Source organism: Malus sylvestris, chromosome 7 (assembly GCF_916048215.2).
Source record: "Malus sylvestris chromosome 7, drMalSylv7.2, whole genome shotgun sequence".
Lineage (NCBI taxonomy): Eukaryota > Viridiplantae > Streptophyta > Magnoliopsida > Rosales > Rosaceae > Malus > Malus sylvestris.
In genome coordinates, this window is record NC_062266.1 from 6,820,319 (window position 1) to 6,844,910 (window position 24,592).

The 24,592-nt window shown below is 34.8% G+C and overlaps 3 protein-coding genes across 8 annotated transcripts in view; 1 reads left to right on the top strand and 2 right to left on the bottom strand.

Annotated features, from left to right (window-relative positions):
- LOC126628293 (uncharacterized protein At2g27730, mitochondrial) overlaps window positions 1-2,261 on the bottom strand; it is a 54,875-nt gene extending 52,614 nt beyond the window's left edge. For 2 of the 6 annotated variants that reach the window (XM_050297937.1, XM_050297938.1), the window contains exon 1: window positions 1,985-2,261. In XM_050297937.1, the coding sequence (XP_050153894.1) occupies window positions 1,985-2,134 (150 nt within the window). In that variant the 5' untranslated portion in view covers window positions 2,135-2,261. Of the gene's footprint in view, window positions 1-75; window positions 1,447-1,681; window positions 1,760-1,984 lie in introns of those variants that run through there. The other 4 variants (XM_050297930.1, XM_050297931.1, XM_050297935.1 and 1 more) reach the window with 4 other exon arrangements.
- An 8,610-nt stretch (window positions 2,262-10,871) lies between these two features.
- Window positions 10,872-13,368, bottom strand: LOC126628278 (rust resistance kinase Lr10-like). Its single transcript, XM_050297904.1, has 3 exons — window positions 12,578-13,368; window positions 12,330-12,362; window positions 10,872-12,230 (listed from the first exon to the last, which is right to left on the bottom strand). The coding sequence occupies exons 1-3, from the start codon at window positions 13,299-13,301 to the stop codon at window positions 11,107-11,109; spliced, it is 1,881 nt and encodes a 626-aa protein (XP_050153861.1). The 5' UTR covers window positions 13,302-13,368; the 3' UTR covers window positions 10,872-11,106.
- A 1,039-nt stretch (window positions 13,369-14,407) lies between these two features.
- LOC126628277 (rust resistance kinase Lr10-like) lies at window positions 14,408-16,966 on the top strand. Its single transcript, XM_050297902.1, has 3 exons — window positions 14,408-15,083; window positions 15,551-15,577; window positions 15,668-16,966. Exons 1-3 carry the CDS (start codon window positions 14,423-14,425, stop codon window positions 16,777-16,779), a joined length of 1,800 nt encoding a protein of 599 aa, XP_050153859.1. The 5' UTR covers window positions 14,408-14,422; the 3' UTR covers window positions 16,780-16,966.
- The last annotated feature ends 7,626 nt before the right edge of the window (window positions 16,967-24,592 follow it).

A 24,592-nucleotide genomic window follows, 5' to 3' on the forward strand; every position in this document is an offset into this window, starting at 1 on the left:
AGGAAGAATGTCTTAGAAGTAATAACCGATTAAAATTAGAATAAACCAGTCAAACTCATCACTAGCACAAGTATCTGGTTGAAGTAATATATATGAATTAGAAGATATTCTTCAGTTGAAATGGGGAAGTAGAAACTTCAATTACATTACACAGACTTTAACATTAGGTGATACATAATCAATCCAACAGATACGCTATCATCTTCACAAATTGTAAGGGGAGTCAAGGACAAGAAAACATAACAGACTCGTTTCAAGACTTCATCACTGCAGATTCAATGCAAAAATTGAAACAAAAGCTTCCCCGAAAACAAGAACTGGAGAACAAGACATCATCAAGGCAGATTTTAAAATGCTCCATATTCATGAAAAATTTAAAGAAGATGCATGGATAAAAAAAGTATTATATGAGCTCATACATAAAAGTTTCTCATATCCAGACATATATCAGAGAAACCTCATTATAGCATGGCTCATACATAAAAGTAACCGTAAATTATATTACATGCATACATCTCTATTTAAAAAAAAACAAATGCATCCTACTCTAGCGTTTGCGGTTAAAATTTCGTGATTGATGCAACAACAAAATATTCTACCACATCAAGTGAAAAGGACATGTGGTATAATTTGTTAGTATTCAAGCAGAATCGCTAGGCCATCAAACAGGCCACATAGGTTAATGCAAAGGGCTGTCTCCCAAGGATACTCTACATTTTGTAAGAAAACAAATGATCTAGTTTTAAAAAAAATGCAGACTTTTCACTATAAACCTATGTTCCGTTTTTACCCTTGAGGTCATCTGTAAGACTAACATAGAACCCAAGAGCCAGCAATTCTCCCTCATTCATCTAGAATAAGCAACCAATTTGAAGTTATCGAAGGCGCTGTTGAAGGAGCTGCAATCTATCTTTCTTTTTATTATGCTTTCTTTGGTGATTGAACCCATTCATAAATAAGCAACTAGATGCAGAGAAACATGTAGCTTCCCCTAATGGACCTCAATAATGACATTTTAAGATCAGATTGCAGGAAACCTCGATGATATGTATAGACGTGCTCACTAGTAAGTCTAAGCATCAAAGTTGGTTAAGAAAAACAGATTGACAAAACTGTGATGTGAAGGCTAATTAAGGAGGTGAAATGTAGGTCATGGTCATCCGTGCCAATGGGCCAAGGAGACCAAAAATAAGACAACATTGAAAAGCTTGATAAGCTAGTCAGTCTATTCTAGCCAACCCGGTGATACTATTCAATTAAACCTCAAGCCGGCATAAATTAATACCAGTCCTCCAATCCCAACCTCATCATTTTGATCACTCAGACGGAATTCTCTCTTATTATGCATTTACTCAATACCGTGTCCTTTCCTCCAGTAATCTCTGAGTACATTATATTATAACGCTAACTCGAGTGATCAAACATCGTGAAGCTACGCCTCACTTTCTGCAAATGAACACTTTCCAAATGTCATTTTTATATGTGTGTGTGTTCTTGCTAAATAAAATGCACAATTCACTACGACATACAGCAACAACAGTTTTCAACTATCTCATAATTACGCAGACACCGCAAGAAATCACAGATCTCTGTAAATTTGTGCCAGTCTCATTCGGGACAGTGCAAAATCCACACACAGACACAGAAACACACATATCCTCAATAAAGAATTAATCCGTACCTTATCAGCATTTTCTTTCGCTTTCTCGGCCTTTTCCTTCTCAGCCTTCTGCTTCGCCAATCTCTCCCTCTCCTTTCTCTTCACAAATTTAAAAAATAAAAATAAAAAATAAAAAATAAAAAATAAAACAGAAAAAGTTGATTCGATCACAGAAATTCAATAAATTCAAAATATCATTTTTGATCGGACACAAACATAATAATAACATGAACACAGATTCTAATCTGATTGAAAAATTAGTATTATAAAAACAAAGTTAAAAAAAAAATTAAAAGAGAGGAAAGAGAGCTTGGGGTTGCGTACCTGGATGTAGACATTCTCGGCGGCGCGCTCCTCCTCGCTGAGGATTTTGCCTGTGCCTGAGCTCAAGTAGCGAGTGGCTCCCCGAGACGACATCATGGAGCGAGTGATCAACGCTCGAGTTAGTACCGCCAGGCTCTGACCGGATCTCATTGCCTCCACCGCTTTTTGCTTTCTAGTTTGCTCGTTTGTTTGTTTCAACTGCTAATAGTAAATTAGTAACAGAGCAACTTATGCTTATATAGGGTGCAGCTATATTGTTTATAAAAAAAAGGGTTGTTTAGATATAAGCCCCTGTAACTGATATTGTCTAGAGAAAAACCCACCTCATATTAAACATCAAAATAAAATCCAAAATTCAAATAGTCTGGCATGTTGGCAAATAAATGATATATCCTTATAAAATATTTACAACTTATGCCACAATGACCTAAATATGTCAATTAATATTATTATTACTCACCTTCAATTATGCTAGCAATGAGCAATTGAGCTCCTGTTTTAAAACCACGTATTACAAACTATTTACCTATATTTTAAAAATTCACTAATTTACCTACATTCTTTTGATACAAACTAATTGACCTACATTCTTTTGATACAAACTATTTACCTATATTTAAAAAAAAATCACTAATTTACATACATTCTTCTATTACAAGCTAATTTATCTGCATTTTTGTAGTACATACTAATTTACCAATCTACTTATTAATTTACCTATACAAATAATATTGTCATATTATTACTTATAATATCCAAAGTAATCATATACATTTTTTCTTTACAATATCACACCTATGGGGTAGGTAAATTATTTTTACAGGATTTATATTCTAAGTGGGTACTAACATATAGATAGGTGAATTTTTTTCTGTGGAAAGAAAAAAATACAACCATTATTTTGTACAATTTTTTTGATAGAAATTATTTTTGTCCATGTCTCAATGTAAAAAACCATAATATTTTTTTATTTATATTATATATTTCAAGCTAATAAGGTCAGCTAGTTTCACGATAAAACAATTTTTGGTAAAAAAATTTGAGAAAAAAAAGCCTAATCAAATAATAGGTTAATTGACATTTAATTGCATTGAAAATAATAAAATGCAAAATTTATTATTAATTATAAGTCAAACCTAACCCACGTTACACTCTATGAGGGCATTTTAGGAACACGAGAATTATAAAAACTGACATACCAAGCTTGTTAAGGAAATTTGCTTAGTTGGACTCTAGTAAATGGGGTTTATGTCTAAAAAAAAAAAGAGGATAGGTTTTAAGTAAGAGAAAATAAGTTTTAAGGGAGAAACTCTCATTTTCGGTAAAAAAATACAAATATGCGAAGCTTGATCTTATCGGTTAAGTGATCTTATCCGTTTAAGTGAGATGGATCCATTATCAATGTTGAACAAATTATTAAAAGAAAAGGTGCAGCCGCCAATATCTTCAATTGTCATGAATTGAACAATCTTTTCTGAAAAATCGAATCCAAAATTTTTTATTTATAAGTAAAAAATAAATAAATAAATAAATATTGGTTGCTTAATAAAATGTTGGAGCCGCTACTCTCTCAACCAAGGTTCTAAAAGTCGCTAGGTGCTAGTCGGGCGGCAGGCTGGGGCCTAACGCCTAGGCGGCTAGGCGGGGCCTAGGCGGGCGCCTAGGCAGACTAGGCGGATTTAAGTAAATCTATCATATTTCATGTAAATAAGTGTCTGCTTCTACTTGAAATATATATAATTTCATCATAAACTACAAAATAGAATGCATATATATCATGAAGTATTAGAACGTAATGAAAACATGTGAAATAAGGATATAATGTTTGTTCATTCAAGTATGCAACAAGTCTCTTACAATTTATTGGAAAAAAACAAAATGCAAAATGAAAGTTATGTATTTTTTGTCTCAGTGAGTTGCAACCTAAGCGGGTCTAGGCGGGCTAGGCGAGTGCTTAGGTGGTCTAGGCGGTGGGCTGGGGCCTAGGCATTAATCGGGGCGGTGGGCTGGGGCCTAGCGCCTAGGCGGCGCTAGGCGGGGATTTTTAGAACAGTGCTCTCAACCAATAACAATTTGATAAATTGAAAAATTAAAGCTTGAAAAAGCAACTTAAATATTTGTCAAGTTGTTATGTGATGAGAGCAAGAACTTCTGTATTTTTTTTTTTAAACAGCCAAGCTTTGTGGAAAGAAAAATGCCATCAAACTGTAGTACGGCATGAGATAAACAATTGACCTCAAATACAATCAAACCCTCCATAAATTAAATAGTGTTTAGAACAAGATAAATCTATTAATTTAGTGCATATTAAATAGGGAGTTTTAACTAAACATTTTCGGTATTGTTCATTTTTAACCAAAAACCATATTTTTACTTTTTCTGGTACTATTCATTTACACATTTTATTTATCTTTTTCATTAAAAATAAAGTTTTTAAAGACTTTTCGTTAGTTTTTTTTATTAAATAATCGATTTATTAATGGTTTTTTCTTTCTGTCAATAATTGATAGCTTATTAATTTATTAATCTATCTATAATATATAAAGCTAATGGTGAGACGAACAGTGTATGAATGGTGCATGTCACGCATGGGGACAAAATTTTGGGGTCACTCGGCCCATTCAACAAAAATATTAGGACAAAATTGCCCCTCAACCAAAAAAATCCAAAAGCAACCCAATATAATATCTCAAATAATGCAGCGGTAATTTTGGTAATATAAAAAGAGAATGGAAAATGTGAAAAGTGATTTGGTGTCATCATGCTTCAATAAAAACATTTGGACAAAAATGCCCCCAAAACAAAAAACTTCAAAAGCATTCCAAAATAATACATCAAATAAGGTAGGAGCATTTTCATCACTTTAATAGTATTTCTTTAATAATTTACTTTTTGGTGTTTTTTTTTAATTAGTACCTCACAATAAGCTAGTAATAAGGTGATTCAATTTATTTATTTTTAAACATGTTCAAAACATCTTAAGCAACGATATTATCTACACTAAAGGGTTTTTAAACACGTTCAAAACATGCTGATTTCAAAAAAGGTTTTTCGCAAGCAGATAACAATGTGATTAAATAAGTTATCAAATGATTGTTTTTTTTAACAAACGATATTATCTACACTAAAGGGAAGGAGGGTGGGCTTAGTCTCACAATAGGCTAATAAAAAAGGTTTTTCGCACGCAGATAACAGTGTGATTAAATAAGTTATCAAATAATTTTTTTTAATAAACGATATTATCTACACTAAGGGGGATGGGGGTGGGCTTAGTCTCACAATGGGCTAACAATAATATGATTCAATCAGTTATTTATTAAATATTAATTTCTCTATCTTTAAACATGTTTAAAACATCTTAAGAGGCATGTAATGCCGGTTATAAAAAAAGTGTTTTGCACACGGATAATAATGTGATTAAATTAATTGTCAAATGATTTTTTTTAACAAATGATATTATCTACACTCCTCACAATAATATGATTCAATCAATTGTTTATTAAATATTATTTTCTCTATTCTTAATGTAAATTCTATAGAAACCGATTTTATTAAGTGAATTCAGCTACTTTAATTAGTTTATGAGGGATTTCTTCTAGCATGATCTAAAATTATTCATTTACTTCAAATATTTGACTTTCCTTTTGTCAATTTACGCATATAAATACATTTAAAACATATAAGTCGCGAATAGCACGTTGTGATTCAAAAAATGTCTTCTGCAAGCACGTGAGTGTGGTATGAAGGCTAATGTATTCTTTATTGTCTTTAGATATTGTACATTGTATTCAATTTTTTGTTTTGTGAACCAATAATTTTATATATTTGTTTAAATGTGAAAATTTTATGAACTTATTTATTTTGTGCTATTCACACTTTTTTTTTTAACTTTTCACACACCTTTTGTTAATTTCTGTCATTTGATATTTTTTTATTGTAATCGATCTGACGACTGCAAATTAAGAGGATGTGTAGAAAGTAAAAAGAAGTATATAGATAACATACCCCACTTATTTTTTGCTAAAACTAAATTGTACAATATTCAATGTGGTACATTATTCTATTTTGGCTAAATAGCCAAAATGGTCCCTGAGATTTGCATAACTCATCACTTTGGTCCCTGAGATTCCAAATCAATAAAAGTGGTCCTTGAGATTGTCCACCATCCATCATTTTGGTCATTCCGTTAAAAACTCCGTTAAGTGTCCCGGAGCTCTTGGCCGGAAGTTTGGGCAATTTTCAAAGCTTCGTAACTCAATCGTTTGTTAACCAAATTCGACCCATAATATATCAAAATGAAGATAGGAAAGTGTAGAATAAGATTATACCTATTTGGAATCCCAATGGTTGCCGGAGATAGACGGAAAATAGCCTCAAAGTTGACTGGTCCGAGGGAAAACTTGAAAACTCGCCGGAAACTGGGTAAATTTTAAACGTTCAGAACTTCTTCAATACTCAACGAAATCAAGTGATTCAAAAACGAAAATCATACTTCTCGACGAGATGAAGAGAATGGTACCTTTTTTATGGCTAATTCGCCGTGGTTTGGCCGGAAAACGGCTCGAAAGTGGCAAACTCGAGAATAAGACAACCACTTTCGAGCCGTTTTCCGGCCAAACCATGGCGAGTTAGCCATCAAAAAGGTACCATTCTCTTTGTCTCATTGAGAAGTATGATTTTTGTTTTTGAATCATTTGATTTCGTTGAGTATTGAAGAAGTTATGAATGTTTAAAGTTTACCTAGTTTCCAACGAGTTTTCCAGTTTTCACTCGGACCAGTCAACTTTGAGGGCAACCATTGGGCTTCCAAATAAGTATAATCTTATCCCACACTTTCCTATCTTCATTTTGATATATTATGGGTCGAATTTGGTTAACAAACGATTGAGTTACGAAGCTTTGAAAATTGCCCAAACTTCCGGCCAAGAGCTCCGGAACACTTAACGGAGTTTTTAACGGAATGACCAAAATGATGGATGGTGGACAATCTCAAGGACCACTTTTATTGATTTGGAATCTCAGGGACCAAAGTGATGAGTTATACAAATCTCAGGGACCATTTTGGTTATTTAGCCTTCTATTTTATAAACATTTAACCAAGCCTAAGCTCTATTTAAATAAACAAAGACTATAGTAACATGAAATTATTAATTTATATACTACACGAGACTTATATGACTATCCAAAATTATTATTTAACCAAGATTATTAATTTGTCGAAGTTCTACTGTAGTTGGTTTATGGATGTTAGGTTATCAAACTTGGAGTAGAATTCTCTCATCTCTTTTTTCCCTTCCTTTCCTCCCTTCCTATTTGGGAAGAGGATCCTCTCCTGAGCTCAGGATGGGGATCCTCCTGACCACGAAATCTGAACCGTTCAAATTTAATTCAATGGCTCCAAACAGTGGGTCCTTTAAAAGTTATAATAATTGCAACCGTTGGATTAAATTTGAACGGCCCGGATTTCATGGTCAGGAGGATCCCCATCCTGAGCTCAGGAGAGGATCCTCTTCCTCCTATTTAAACGATCACGGTTAAGTCACGTCAACATCTTATATTATTTTTTTATAGAAAGAGAAAGACAAAATAGAGAATGTGAGAGGAGGGAATGGAAAGAAGATGAGAAAGAATCTTAGTCCATCAAACTTAACATTAACGTGAATGGAAACTAAATGTAGGTGGCATGTATTGTCAAAATGTTTTATGTACTTGATGTAATTCTTTTAGTTTGGACGATATATGCATAAAGGGTGTCAATTTTAATATTTTAAAAATTACTAGGCGGTTGTCGAGCGGTGAGAAAACACCTAATGCCTAGCGCTTCGAGGCCTAGGCAAGGCCTAAGTGGTTTTTTTTAATATTAATTAAGTACATGTGTAAATATTAGAGCATTTTATATTGGTTTTATAACATTTTATAAGTCAATACCATTGTTCGGCCTTGTCTTCACATTTTGAAAAAGTTGGCCGTGGTTTTGTTTTTCCTGTGTACCATACAGCTCGAGGTTTTTGTTGTATGATTACGTAAGTATACTAGAAGGGAAAAGGTTCCGGCGACCTAAGAATCCAATAATCGTGTCCGTTTTTCGTATATCATGCAGTCAGAAATCATTTAAAATTTAAAATTTAAAATTTAAAATTCAAATATAAATAGTACCTAAGGAAAACTAAATGCACGATGTACGATGAACGAATAAGATTGTAGGATCCCTACGAAAAAGGATCCCGCGATGATCCTTTTCCTATTCGAAGTATGTTAGACTGCCTCACTTGAAAGTTTGAAACTAATGGCTGGCTATATGTGTCAATTAGGCAAAAATATTTACTCGAAGTATTTACAAGATGGTTCATAACTAGCTTAGTTACGATTCTTGAATAAATAATAAATAAAGTAATTAAATTTATAAATATAAAATTTTGAAATTACTGTCAAAGAGATGTTTTCAAGTGGCACTTTAGGAACAAACAAACCAAAAAAAAAAAACAACGAAGGATTTAACCTTGTTGATTTTAGTGAATAAACCTCATTTTTGTTGAGAGTGACCTTGTTGGTTGAGTTGGAATGATGAATTTTTAATGAATTTCCTAGAAAGAAAAAAAAAACACTTTTTTATTCTTCCGAAACAAAAAAAATAAAGAAGGCAATAATTCGCCTTGATATCATGAGTTAAATTACAAATTAGCGACCGGTTTAGTGACAAGGAAAATAATAGAGCCACTTACTTAAGAGCTTTTATTTTTTGGAAAATTTTATTTAAACCCATTCAACCTCTTTTTACACTCAACTTAAAATTTTAAATGTTAATTGTCTATTTTACCGTATTGCATAATTACTATTAAGTACAAAATAAAATTAATAATAAAACTTAAATTTATCAATAAACCCAAACACTATAATTAAAACCAACAAGACTTGCAGATATTGCAAGGATTGCTTCTTCTGTTTTTATATTATTTTTTTCTGTTTTTATATTATTTTTTTTCTTCTCTGTTGGTTTAGTTTCTCCGAATGCAAATGCTTCTGCTTCTTGTTTCTTCTGGGTTCCTGTGATCAATCACTTCTTCCTCCATCATCCTGCTTTCTGCAATAGATTTTCCGTCCCCTGTAAAAACTACAAACAAGAAAGAACAAAAAACCCAGAAAACGGAGCTGAGCATTCATATTTCTTCATTGAAAACAAGAACCCAAGGACGAAAAGAAAGAACATCAATCAGGTTGTTGCATGGAAAATGAAGTCCTCCTCTGTAAGCACGGATCACCTGTTCGTCTTTCACTCCATTAATAATGATATTGTAATTTGTAATTGGTAATGAACATATTGATTATAAAGACAGATACTTGTATGCTTTTCTTGTTTTTATTGCAAATTTGCAGATTTGCAGACTTGCAGACTTGCCCATTTGCGGATGACTTGAAGATTGTAGCCTCTCAGTTCAGGCGACTCCACAGCAAGCAGCTCCTCCGGCACACATTCAGGTTCTACTCATAACAGTGGAGGACTTGGGCAGCTACGTTTATACAAGCAGCGTGGCGCCGTCATATGAAGAAGAAGCTAGAAGAGTCTCTGCGGGAAGAGGAGAATAGGCTGCAAGATGCACTGGCCAAGGCCGGGGTCAGCTCCCCAAGTCTAGGGGCCACCATTTATGCCTCACGTTTTGCTGCTAATACACCGCGTAGTGGTATGCGGAAGGTGCCAGAGAGACTACCGGCGATGCTACTTCAGAAGCCGGCGGAGCCTGATTTTACTGCTGAAGAGCAATAATAGGTATGTAGAGGTTTCGATTAAGTTATATGATTGGTCATCGTCTTCTTGTAAAATGTAATCGAGAAACTATTTTAATTGATAAAAAGGAAGAAAAGTGTAACAGCATAATGGTAGGGAGCCACATTTTGTTGAGTGTACCAACTTCTAAAAGTTAAATGGGTGTAAAAATAAATTTACATATTGAATTGGGTTTATGGGGATATATTAGGTATCAAATTTGGGTTTAAAGAGATATTAATAGTTTAGTAAAAAATTAAATGGATGCAAAGAGTAAAGTTGGGGGTAGAAATAGGTTAAATGGGTTTAAATAAAATTTCCCTTATTTTTTTTAGGAAAATTAATGAAAATGATTTGAAAATTTTGAGTTTTAATCAAAGGGACAAAAATGTGTTGTAAGTGAATAGTATCAGGAGTGACTTTTTAGAGTAAAAATGTTATTTTCGTTAAAAATGAATAGTACATGTAGTGTTTTGTTAAAACTCTTTTTTTTTTCTTTAAAAGGAGGACAACTGGTGGCAAGCCATGGTTATCCACCCCTTTCAGAGGTTGAGAAGACTCACAGAGACATTTCAACCTCTTGTTGGCCACAAGTTTGACTTTCACAGCAGCAACGGGTTAAACGACTAGGCAAATGCCTAAGCAAATTAAATTTGATGAGTCACATAAGCAAACTTGGCTCTAAGAGACTAGGCAACTGCCTTATGGAAAGTTTAGGTAAATCGGATTCCACCACCTTTTTTTATTAAATAAAGAACACGACACATAAATATTTTCTAGGCATTTTCTTAAGAGCGGTGCTATCCACGTACTTTTGTTAAGTTTTATATTATCTCTCTCACATCCTTATAAATTTTTGTCATGTGATCATCTTCAATTCATTTGATCTGACAGCTAAAGATTGAGAAAAAATTGTGGAAGGCAAAAATGAGTGTGTGTGAATAGCACCACCCTTCCCTAATCAGTTGCCTTATCCTTTGGAGTCACACTAGTTCTTCATAAGGCAAATATTGAAGACAAACTGCTACCTAACCCATCAAGGTGCACATTTGCCTCAATATTTTGGGTGGACTTGATGAGCAAATTTGTCGCATCATTTTGTTATATTTCATTATGTCTACAACATTAGTTAAAATTTTGACTAATACATATATATCAACTGGAAATACATCTGTTCTCATTACTTTCAACACATTAAAGACAGGAAGAAGGCAAAACTTTAACAAGTTAACTAAATATTTGGTAAACAAGATAAAATAGGACAACATATAATCATTTTGGCAGAGTTTTATACATGATACTTGCAATCATCAAATCTTATCATTTGAAGCAAATGGAAAGAGCCTGTGCTAGGTGTGCATCACCTTCCCGACAACGTCCATGTTAGCTTCGTGTTAGAGCACGTCAGATTCGGATTATTCTGAGGATCTCCTATAGGTGTCTCTTGTGGAAACAGAAAAGGCTTTGGAGGCATTTGCAGGCATTCAGCATCTCCTTCAAGCATCTCTATGACTTTGTTCATTGAAGGACGATCACCTGGTTTCATTTGTATACACCATAAGGCCATTATAACCATCTTTTTTACTATCTTCTTTTCCTCTTCGGTGGCATTGCTCATCTCCAAATCTTTTCCTTCATTATATCGATCGTACACCCATGTTGGCAAGTAAAGTTGGCTCGAATGCTCTGCCAATGCGTTCAAATTCTTCCTCCTGCTTGCCATTTCCATTAGCAACATTCCAAAACTATAGACATCAGCCTTGTAGGAGACACCTCCAATATTTTTGTAGAACAACTCAGGAGCCATATATCCCATTGTTCCTCTTGCAGCCGTCAACGAGATAATGCTATTATCTGTTGGATATAATTTTGCAAGGCCAAAATCAGAAATCTTTGGGTTGAAATTCTCATCAAGAAGAATATTGTGAGGCTTAATATCGAAATGCAGAATTTGCATGTCGCAACCTTGATGTAGATATTCAATCCCTCGAGCTACTCCAAGAGAAATCTGATACATTTTCTCATAACTTAAATACGTAGTTCCTTCTTTCAAATAAACATATTTATCAAGAGACCCGTTAGGCATGAAGTCATAGACTAGACAACGGTTTGATCCCTCGACACAATAACCAACAAGTTGCACCACGTTAACATGGTGAATCCTCCCAATGGTAGCTACCTCGTTGACAAAATCTTGTCCATTAGCTTTAGACTTACCCAACATCTTAATAGCTCCAAAACGACCACTGCGCAAATTTCCTTTAAATACACAGCCATAGCCGCCTTCACCCAGTTTATTCTTGAATCTATTAGTCATCTTCTTAATGTCCGAGTAAGAATATCTTATTGGGATAATACTGGTATCGCCTTGTAGAAAGTCTTCTATAGCACTATACATTGACAAATTCCTTCTCCTCCATTTCCAGATCAAAAGCCAAATAACACATGGAGCCCCAAACATCAACTTTCCCATTACTAATCCTCCTGCTCGGGAATTTTAAAACAAAATCATAAGAAAACATAAATCATATTACATACCAAACTCACGATGTTTTCCATCGATGAAGAAGACAAATAGCTTACCAATCATGGCGAGTATTTTCCAAATTTGAACTTCTGCAAAAAATATAATCAAAGCGAACAAAATCAAAAGACATGCTTCCGAATCTTACTCCCCCACTTCTTCCGTTAATATTTTCATAATTAATACATGTTCAGAAAGTTCATCATATGATGATACTCTATATTCTTTTCAGCAAAATTAGAGTTTTTTAAAAATAAAAAAAGAAAAGAAAAGAGAATGCATAAATAACTCTAATTAATTCACAAACCTCTGAAGCGGTACGGATCTAGAGAGAGAAGAGAGTACTGAAGCTCAAAGCCATACACCAGAGCATTGTGTATGTAACAGTAAGAAGTTGCGTTTCGGTGATTTTCAGTCCAAGAAGCCATGGCCGTCCACCCTATACTGCACCCCTCCTCCAAATCTGATGCAATCGTTGGGCCCACCGCGACATAACTATAGGTTGTTAGTTGGGACAAAGTAATACTACCACTCCTGGAAAAATTTATGCATGGAGCTGTCTCCACGTACAGCGAGGAGTTCACTGGACTAGCACAATTCAAGAAAGTTATAGCTCTTGAAATCCATACTATACCATAATGAATATCATAACTATACACCCTATACGGAGATCCAAAAATTATTGAATCTGATGATAAAGAATAGAGTGGAACGGAGGAGCAATTCTTGCGATCAAAACCAGGATCTACAACTCGGATTGTGTTGTTATTGTAGTTGATTGACTTCACGTAGTATCTTCCCGAGTTAAGGCGTAACACTGTCACGTTGTCCTCGCAATACAGATTAAGCTTTGAGTGACCGCAATTCTTCGGGTCATCGTTGAGTCGAAAAGGGTAGCTTATGTTCTGGATATTGCCACAGGAAGAAGGCGGACATGATGACGCCTTAGCGTTAGAAGTTTCACCCAATAAGCCAATTGCAAGAAACGCCATAACTACAAACCGCGCAGACAAGGCCCTTCCACTTTCCATGAAGAGAGAGCAAGTTATGGGCTCTCTCTCTCTCTCTCTCTCTCTCTCTCTCTCTCTGTGAGCTGATAAGCCCTTTCACGTTGGTTTTTATTAGCTCATGGGACTCATATATTACACTCAGCAATCAACTCTTATTAGGCAGAAATTTTCTGGCTCACCGTGATTCATACTACAGGATTAATATCAAAATTTCAGGTCCACTGTTGAAAGACTTTAATTACATATGGCCCGTCGACTTTTCCTGCTTGCTCATTAATGGTATGGAAAAAGAACAAAAAGTCAAGACCGCGTTGGTTGGACAAATTTTGGGAGGGCGTCACATCATGATTGCTCACTAATTTGGGTTTGAGCAAACGAATCCGGATCCTCTTTATGAGGATTCCGAAAATTCGTAAATCGTGTTTGATCATCATATATTTTACGGTCAGAAATTATTTTAAATTTTTTTATTTAAAATTAAATATAAACAGTACCTGACGAAAATTAATCGCACGATATACAATAAACGAACACAATTCACAAATCATCAGAATCTTCACAAAGAGGATTTTGAGAAGATCGTCTTGGAGAGCAAATGAAGACCGGCACTGAAAAAGTAGCTAGTATTTTTCTCTGAAGTTTATTTAAGTATCTAAATCTTAAAAGAAAGAGTCTTTGCCATAATCAAAATATTGTTTTTTTATTATACTTTTATACAACAATATATTTATATTAAAAGGTGGGGAACAAATTAGTTTTGAACTCTTTTATAAGAAGAATGAAGAAAACCAAATGGGTTTAAATAGTATTACCCCACTCTAACTAATATCGAGGTCTTTTGTAGTAAAACCCCACACCTGACGGATTGGGCAGATGGTTAAGTTTGGGACAATATCGGTGTCGTTAGAGTGGGGTGGGTCCGGCTATCCAAAAATTCCAACAAAGAATACCATTAAATTTAGACGTATTTTGAACGTTAAATTGTTTGATTTGGACAAAGGGGATAGATGGTTATTTAAAATCAATTTAGTTACTTCAATGTTAATTTATTTTAGTAAATGTCATATATATATTACCATAACTTAATCATGATTAGATTTATAGTATCATATGTGGATACCATTTTTTTTCTCTGCTCAGAAATGAAGGAAAGACTCATCTCTTCCTTTTGCATATTGTTGGTAGCTTTCTCCAAAGTGCTTGGGGAAACTCAGAATGGCTGCAAAGAATTGAAGTGCGGGGATCAAGGCCCGCCTGTCCGTTTCCCTTTCATCCTCAAAGATAGACATCCAGATCACTGTGGCTATCCTGGGTTTGTCGTGTCATGCAATGAGAAACAAGAGACCGTTCTCGAGCTTCCAATTCCGGCCAAATTCTCTGTTAAAACCATTGATTATAAGTATCAAGAAGTCCATCTATACGACTCAGATAGTTGCTTGCTGGTAAAAGTTTCAGAAATCCTCAACCTTTCAATCTCCCCTTTCCACTTCTCAAAAGAGTTTCAGAAGAACCTTACCTTATTCAAATGTTCTTTAGATCTTGAAAGACAACAGTACGTTTACGTTTTAAATGGCCCCTGCCTTTCCAGCCCCGGCCATCACGTTTATGCCGTTGATCCCGACTACAAAATTGATAACCTGCAATCTTGTACAAAGATGCGTAATGTTTTATCAGTTCCATCTTCGGGTGTTATGAAATGGTCTAAACCAAACTGCACAGAATGTGAAGCGGGGGGAAAGAGGTGTATGCTGAAGAACAACGGGAACAAAAGCGACATTCAATGTGTTTACTTGACAAAAGCAAGTAAGATTAACATTGCATATTTTGCTTGACATATATTCTGCTAAAAGCAAAAGCATTTTTAAAATAATGATTAATATTCTCTGCTGGGGGGATTTGGATCCTCGCCGGATCCCTTTATGAGGATCCTGGGAATCAATGCACACGGATCGTTGATAAAAAATTGTGCGGTTATAATTAAATATTTTTTATATTTTTAAAAGTAAAATAGCCTCATTTTACGTGAGAAATATAAAAAATGAAAAAATTGTGGGCACATAATAACGGTCCGTGTGCGTTAATTCCGAAGATCCCTAGGGAGGGGATCCAGCAAGGATCCAATTCTGTGCTGGGGAACAACCACTACTATTAAAACTGTACCAATATTTTCACAATTTCACCAATGTCTAAGTCTCTGAAAATATTTCGAGGGTGCTATCCAGACAATATGTCATGACTAACAATATGATTTTTCAAATTATCCTTTGCAGGGGAAGCAACAGAACTAGTGGCTACCAGTGAGTCGCGTAACTGATCTTTTGATTTGTTAACATTTCATGTCTAACACAAAGTGAGGATATTTACTTAATTTTCGGGATCTCTTGTAGGTGCAACCCTGGGTTCATTCACCTTCTTACTACTAGTCGTTGCAGTCTTTCAGGTCTATAGCTATGATACAAAGGAAAAAGAAAATCAATTAAAAATTGAAATTTTTTTACAAGATTACAAAGCTCACAAACCAAGCAGGTATACCTACGCAGATATCAAGAGGATCACAAACCAATTCCAGGACAAGTTAGGCCAAGGAGCCTATGGAACTGTTTTTAAAGGAAAGCTTTCTTCTGAATGCTTTGTTGCTGTAAAAGTTCTCACTAGTTCCAATGGAAATGGGGAAGATTTCATAAATGAAGTTGGAACGATGGGACGTATCCACCATGTTAATGTGGTTCGCTTGGTTGGTTTCTGTGCTGATGGATTTAACAGAGCTCTTGTTTATGAGTTCTTCGCCAATGGTTCACTGCATGATTTCATTTCATCGGCAGACAATAACAATCGTTTTCTCGGTTGGGACAAGTTGCAAGATATTGCTCTAGCTGTAGCCAAGGGAGTTCAATATCTTCATCAGGGATGTGATCAACGAATCCTCCATTTCGACATCAAACCTCATAATGTATTGTTAGACGATAATTTCACTCCAAAAATTTCTGATTTTGGTTTGGCCAAGTTTTGTTCTAAGGATCAAAGTATAGTGTCCATGACTACAGCTAGAGGGACAATGGGATACATTGCACCTGAAGTGTTCTCCAGGAACTTTGGAAATGTGTCCTATAAGTCAGACGTCTATAGTTTTGGGATGCTGCTCCTTGAGATGGTAGGGGGAAGGAAGAACGTTGATTCAACCTCCGAAAACACAAATGAAATTTACTATCCAGAATGGATCTATAATCTTCTAGAAGAAGGAGACGACCTACGAATCCATCTTGGGGAGGAAGGAGATGGTAAAGCTCCAAAGAAACTTGCAATTGTAGGGCTCTGGTGCATCCAGTGGCACCCAGCGGGTCGTCCTTCCATGAACGAGGTTGTTCAGATGTTGGAAGGAGGAGAAAACTTAACCATGCCTCCCAATCCTTTTGCGTCTACAGGTCCTGCACGAACAAATGCAACTGCGCCTGCGAGAAATCTAAACATTCAGTTAGAAGATATTGCTGAATTAGAGTAACATAGCTACTTAGATATATAGATAGATATGTGCGCACATACTTATGTATGTAACTAAGAACTCATGAGAAGTGTAACCATTGTAGACCTAATTAAAGTACATTCAAGGTGTGTGTGTGACTACGTAAGTACATTCGAGGTGTGTTGGATTGCTTAGTTTTTCACTTGAAACCAATGGCTGGCCAAAATGCATCACTTTTCTACAAAACTTCGATGCACAAATCATTGCTCAAGTTTTTACACCACAGTTCTTAACTAGCTTCCATAGACATATTGTTGTCATGCTTGCTTAGTTATGATCCTTGAAAGTTTCTAGGTTCTCAGATCCAATTCAAACGATCTATTTTACCAAATTTTCTTTATTACTTTTAAATGTTAAGAGAGCGATAATTGCGCAACGTGGTGGATTTGGAATGATGAAATATTAGCGGGAATTTTTTTTTTTTAACTCAATAATTCACTTTAGAATGAGTTATATGTATTACCAACTAGAGATTAGTCTAGTCACATCTCTTAACGTTGAAATAAATCTCAAGTTTGATTCCTACCTCCAGCAAAATGTTGGTTACACATTAATTTTATGAGGAGATAAATAATTACTAGAAAGGAAATTATTGGCTAGTGTTGGATTTTCTTGATGGTTACGATCTTTCTCTTAAAGTTTAACCCACTCCTTTTCAAATTCAAACATTTTTCCTCTTCTAGTCTCATTGTAAAGCTTATTTTTAGAATATCAATAATAGTTCTTTAAAGAAAATGGAAGGAAACCATTGAATTTTCTCCAAAGTCTATCGTACTATAACTTTCCATGAGGTTTCGCTCAAAGTCCTTATTAGTTGAATGATCAAAGAAGTCCAAGGGAGATGGATTATACCATTGACCTGCAAATGCAAGTGATGCTATGTCAATAAAAAAATGACCACATAAGCTTTGCATGTCAATAAAAAAATAAATCATTCAATTCCTTCGTTTTTTTTTACAAATAAATAACTCAATTTCTAATGGACTCGAATTGCTAAATAGTACAAGGCAAATAAATTAATAGAGCCACTTGCCTAAGCGCGCAGTTAGTTCTTGACTAATATTACTTTAGTGTAAAGAGAGGAGATCGTGGCACCGTAGACACGCTACAGTTAATTTGTTTTGGTTTCAGTTAATAATTTATATACAAAATCTCCACCTCTCTTTGACCAAAAAAAAAATATAAAAAAATCTCCGCCTCTCCAGTGCCATTCAGATTGGGGATTTTGATTATTTATGAAATTGCCACTGCTTCTTCAGTGCACGCGTCGGCCTAGTAGAAGGGCGAGGGGATGCAAAAGCTCTTCATTTTCCATTTGTTTATAAAAAATTTGCTAATAATTTTATACTATTGGACAAAGAACGTCATGTTGGAATGAAAAAGGGCGGAGTCAATATGATTTTGCAAGATGTGAGTGAGAACCATCATCTTGGTGAATTGGTGTAGGCTTGCCGTAAGTTGTTTGACAGAGATTGGAATTGTGAACACTGTCATGTTTATCGTGAGATGAATTTGAGGCTAAAGAACTGGCTAATTTGAGCTAGTTGTATTCTCCTAGTCCAGTTTATTTCGATCAAGTTTCTACCTCTTGGTATCGTCTCTTGGTGTCAGACGTTGTTGGGATTTCTATACGTTGTGATGTTTTGCTTTAGTTTCTCTTTGTTAGGTGTTTAGCCCCATTTGTTTATCGAAAAAGATACGTGTTTAGATTTAAACCAGACCAAACTTGAAACAAATATGTACGAGAAGGAATGAGAAAAAGAGTGTGAGGAAAAAAGATGGTTTATGAAGGGAACTGTTATTATCACTTCAAAAATCACATTCTACACTAAAAAAAAATTCCTTATAATTATAAAAAGTTTATAGTGCAAAACAAGATTTTTAGAGTATCAATAACAATTCTCTTGATTAAAACAATTAGAAATCACATCTCATTTATTAAATTGATCAATATCAACAAGATACTAATCAAATATTGACAACATAGTGATTGAATTTGGACAACATACTGAACACTGATTTATTCTTATGGAGAACTATTTTAGCAATTCAAAAATCTCATTATACACTCCTCACAAATGTACTTTTCCTTCTGATTATAAAAAGTTTGAAGTGCAAAATAAGATTTTTAAGTGTCAATAACAATTCCCTTTATGAATTGTTAGACATAATCTTATATATAATTAAACTGGGATCAGGGGCGGAGGCACTATAAGGCCACAATAGACCTAGGCCTACCCTCACTATTTCAGCCTCTCTAATTAATGTAGCTTATATATATATATATATATATATATATATATATATATATATATATTGGTAAACTTCGAATTATACTTCTTTTGTTTATACTTTGCACAAAATTATTATTTTCTGTTCACCAATGATAAAAACAAGAGGACTCTTTTTCTTTTCATTCCCAAGAGCACTCACTAAACTAAATTTAACATCTAATTTTATAAACAAATGAAACTCTTAAAATTAAAATCTAATGACACACCCCGTCCCGGAGGAGGGCATGCTGGCCGTCACGTGAGAGTGACGTAACCATTTACACAGTTCAGAAGCTTTAAATAAAACAATTGCTAAAAAGAAATCACTGAAGGTGAATCCTACTTTTCAATACTTCTGTCAGAACACCGCTGAAATCCTTCAGGCCACCAAAACTCTGCTATCTTGAACCTGGAGGGGCGCAAAACAAAGATGAGTGGGTCAGCAAAACAAATATTTTCGAAAATCATTTCGTTAACAAAGCGCTAACCCCTCGCTGTAAAACCCGTATACTTTCCCAGAAAATAGCATAATAGCATATTACTTTTCATCAATTTCAAATCATCAATTTTTCTCAAAAACCAGAAAGTATACCATGCCAAAATATATCTCAACATAACATATAAGTAGCTCATAATCAATCTCATCAACAATCTAGCCGGAGTCGTCGCCAATGACCTGTACGGCATTACACTGCACGCGAGTCGGAACCCCTAGAAAGGTCTGTACGACTGGGTGAATATAGTTTGCTCACGCTATCCTCCCCTGATAGCTATGCGATAATCGCTAGTCACCTACGAATCGGAACCACCTATAGTGGTCTGTACGATTTGGCGAGTCGGAACCACCTCTAGTGGTCTGTACGACTAGCACCTAAATTGGATCCAATTGTGAGCATATGGTGCGGGGGTGACTATATATATACAGGCCTGAATCATCTCTATCATATCACAATCACCCTAATGCAGGTTTATGAGCTTTCTATCATTTCAACTCAACAATTACATAATTAAATGCATGACCTTACCTGGCACTTACCTGTGCGTCCGCAGCACCAATTCATGCATGTATGCAACTACTAATGCATAAATAATTAGGCATATATTTTGCATGGCATTTCATATCTCATTTCACTTAAATTGATTTTTCTGGGAAAATCTCATTTATATAGATATATATACGGAAATCAAAACTGCCCACTCACCTGGAGTTCGCCCTACAACTCCCTAGCACAATACGTCAAGGCGTCATGACGATCGGCGCCTAAAACAATAACCAAATCCAACCTCAGCATTCATATCGATAGAATATATGACTTATATAAAATACGTCACTACGTAGTTCGATCCGGAAGATCTGCAACTCAGATTTCAAATCCATAACTTCCAAAGGTCCACAATATATCTCTAGGACAACGTCCTAAAATTTCATTACCATCCAACAATCGGATCTCCGTCAATTTCCAAAACTAAGTGACGGTTAACATTTTATATTATGGACTTATAACTCCAATTTCGGAAGATCCGTAAATCGGATTCCCAATCTGTAAGTTCCTATAATCCTCAAATATTACGTATTACAACGCATCAAAGTTTGGTGACGATCCAACGGTCGGATCGTCAATTCACATTTTCACCTATATGCGAAAACTATAAAACGTTATTTAAAGCACCTCACCAACAATTCGTAATAACGTCGACATATTTTTAAAATAATTTTTTTGATGTGGCACGCGCCCCCAGGCGCCCCCACGCGCCAGGGCAAGCACGGGGACACGCGCCCCCCACGCGCATCATCTTCCTCAGCCAGTCGCCGGACTGGTTTTTTCCCGGTGGCCGGTTTCCGGCCAAACTTCAAATGCCCTATTCTCCTTCGTTTTTCACCCATTTTCTTCCTATAATATATCAAATTGAAGCCCCAAACATGTAGAATCACAATACACTACTTTAAGGCTCTAAAAACAACTAAATCTCACCGGAACAATTCAAGCAAAACCGGCCAACGTCGAACTCGACGATCCCGACGTCCAAAACTTCTAAACGAATGTCCCCGAGCTTCCTTAGGACCTTACTAAGCTCACTATAAGCTTAGAATTCCCTGAAACACAACATTTCACGTGTGCATGAACAGTACTCAAAAACTGGGGTTCGGGTTCAGGGGTTTTTCGAAGGTTCTACGTCCTAAAACTAACACCAATCAACTCAGAACTTCAAGAGGGTGAAGATTCTTACCTTATTTGCTTCGATCCACGAAGTTTTGGGTGGTTTTGGTTGCCGTCCGTACAATGTGGGTGAGAGAGAGGAAGAATCGTGAGGGAGGAGAGAGAGAGAGTGATACGGGGAGAGGGAGAGAGAGAACAGGGAGTTTTAGGTGTGGGTGGTCCACTCAATCCCCACCATCATTTCATCCTAACCATACAAAAATGAAAAACCCAATTTTTAATCCATATACAACTTTCCAAACTTTAGGAAAATATGCATAATCCATAATGTGTCACACACATACCTTAGCACCCACTAAGGGCAAACCCATCAATTCAGATTCCCGTCAAATGTACCTTCGGGACGGGTTGTGACATCTAAAGTCTAGTTTTGTTTTACCAAAAAATATTCTCTTACATTATAAACTGAAGAATAATAAACTTTGAGCTTTTCCTTCTCCTCTATTTGAAATTTCATACGTTTTGTCTTCCAAATTCTCAACCCACAACAATATAAAGGTTTGTAAATATCTGTTCTCATTAACATTTTACTAAATTTCTAAAATTTCATATATTTGTTTTCCGAATTCCCAGCCTATTCTATATAGACTTTGGGGTGATGCTAAGAGACCATCTATTTGAGTCATATTTTGAGACAACATGATAGAGCGGTTAATAGTTTGACTACTTCTTTAAATCATTAAAGAAAGAATCCCATGTCAACCGTCATATCATGTGGTCTCCAAAATGTGGTATTTCTAGCAACTTTCATTAACTTGATATTGAAAGATTAATTTCTATTAATCCTTTTTATTTTTTTATTAATTACTCTCTATATTGACTTGATATAAGGTTAATTTCAACCTGGAAAAAAACATATAGCGCCTAAAAAAATTTAGTTAGCTCACAACTCCAAGCATGTATTATATTCTCTTGTAAATAGTATCTAATTATTATTTTATTTTTTTTAACATTTATGTGAGGCATCTCCTCACACAAAATCCTAATTTCGACACTGACTAGGATAATTACGCGTTGTGGTCAAGTATATGGTGGACTACATTCAAAACTTAATGAAGTTAAAATGTAAAATTTTATTTTCTTCACCAAAAGCCATACGGGCTTTAGATCATAGTTGTCTTTAACGTAGCTCCACCAGTGAAAGTGAATCCATTTCATATAAGTTCTTCATTTATATTGAATTTCATGAGCATATTTCTCGTTTTATTTAGTTATATTTTGTTGTGTCTATCACATTATATCATTACAACATTAGTTACTTCAAGAGTCTTATAACATTAGTTGCGGAATGAGTGTTGTAGAAACAAAAGAATATATTTCAAATTTCTACTCTTTTCCTTTGCTATCATGTTCGATTTTTCTTTTTCTTTTTTACCTTTGTGGATTGTGAAACCATGGAGGAGATTAATTTAATAGATGATTGTGGATGGATCATGGATGAGAGAGATGAAAACGATAAGGTTGGAGCCGCGGCGGCAGGCATGAATTTAGCTGTGGAAGAGGGAACCTAATTTACAAGAAAATGTTGTAGTTAGAATTAAGGAAATATTTTTGTTCATTACTATCAAGTAGTAGTAGTGCTTAACAACTTATTATCGCTAGATGAGTTTGAATATTGAGATTTATTTAGTTAAAATTATAGCGCATGTCTAATTGAATAAATCTTAAAATATTATGTTTAAGATTCTGTCGTGATCTTATAGATCATTTCCTAGCAGACTTCTAGTAAGGGAACGAATACCAATTACGTTTACAATAAATAAAGAAGGTAAAGAAACTAAGGCAATGCAACATTTCTCAAGCCTTTCTTTTCTCTCTCTCCTGCCACACCTGTCTCTCCTTTTGTTAAATTCACGACACATCATAAAAGAAATTAAATTTATTTTAATAATCATTATTTGGTCCTTTTTTTTGGTATAGATGATAGCATTGTAACTAGCTGTTAGAATAAAGAGCCAATGAAGTTCGATAATTACGATCTTTCTTTTAAAGTAAAAAAATAGTGTGTTTCAAGTTCAAGCCTTTTCCCTCTTCTAACCTCACTATAAAACTTATCTTTGCAGTGTCAATAATAATTTCTCATAAAAAAAAATTGGAAGGAAACCATTAAATTTTCTTCAAAGTATATCGTACTGTAACTTTCCATGAGGTTTCGCTCAAAGTCCTTATTAGTTGAATGATTAAAGATGTCCGAGGGAGATGGATTCTACCATTGACCTGCGACTGCAAGTAATGCTACATCAATAAAAAAAAGGAAAACTAATGAAAATGGCTTGAAAACTTTGAGTTTTAATGATAAGGGCAAAATAAAGGGTAAAGTGAATAGTATCAGGATTGACTTTTTAGTGTAAAAATGTGGTTTTTCGTTAAAGTGAACAGTACCGTGTGCTTTTCGTTAAAGTTCCCATAAAAAAAGGGGAAATTTTATTTAAACCAACATAACCTCTTTTTACATCCAACTTAAACTTTAAATGTGAATTGTCTTTTTTACTCTATTGTATAATTACCATAAAGTACAAGATGAAGTTAACCATAAAACTAAAATTTATGAATAAACCAACATCCTATAATTAAACCATATCATCACTTCTGTTTATCCTACGTTCATTCCGGCAACCCCTAATAGCTCTTATAATAAAAACAAAGCTATAAGAAAAAGATCAAATCAGGAAATCTTTATACATCACTGGTCTCTGCTGGGTTGGGTTTTCAAAAATCCATTTGGAAATTTGAAACTTTAGGAAAAAGATCAAATAAAAATTCATTGAAGCAATTGATAGAAATTTAAAAAAAAAAAAAAAGAAAAAAAAAAAGCAGAAATATCTATTTTTAAAGAGCTAAAAATTCAAAGAAATTTAAACCCATAGAACCGTAGATCTTTCAGCTCTCAAAATGACATTAAGTTGTAAGAATTCAAAATTTTCAAGAAGGACCTTTTGAAGTTTTGTTGTGGGCTTGATTTCTGAAATAATTTGGGGTTGCCTTGCCTGTAGATGTAGATATTGGGCATGAGGCAGTGCTACATTGATAGGTTCTACAAAATTGAAGGCAGAAATTTTGGCAACTGCATTGTAGATAAATGGGTGTATAGCTAAATTTACAAATTGAATTGGGTTTGTGAGGATAGTTTAGCTAATAAATTTGGATTTAAAGAGATATTGGTATATTAATTAAACATAATATGGATGTAACAAATAAATTGAGTTTAGAAAAAGGTTGTATGAGTTCAAATAAAATTTCTCATAAAAAATGACCCCATAAGGTATGCAAGTCAATAAAAAATAAATTAGCCAATTCCTT

Bases quoted from the DNA above. Each gene is read 5' to 3' on its own strand.
- LOC126628278 (XM_050297904.1), bottom strand. From the start codon at position 13,301: ATGGAAAGTGGAAGGGCCTTGTCTGCGCGGTTTGTAGTTATGGCGTTT. The intron at 12,363-12,577 runs GTTTGTGAATTA...TATTTTTTGCAG, and splicing joins AGATCCGTACCGCTTCAGAG to AAGTTCAAATTTGGAAAATA. The intron at 12,231-12,329 runs GTAAGCTATTTG...ATTCCCGAGCAG, and splicing joins GAAAATACTCGCCATGATTG to GAGGATTAGTAATGGGAAAG.
- LOC126628277 (XM_050297902.1), top strand. From the start codon at position 14,423: ATGAAGGAAAGACTCATCTCTTCCTTTTGCATATTGTTGGTAGCTTTC. The intron at 15,084-15,550 runs GTAAGATTAACA...TATCCTTTGCAG, and splicing joins TGTTTACTTGACAAAAGCAA to GGGAAGCAACAGAACTAGTG. The intron at 15,578-15,667 runs GTGAGTCGCGTA...GATCTCTTGTAG, and splicing joins AACAGAACTAGTGGCTACCA to GTGCAACCCTGGGTTCATTC.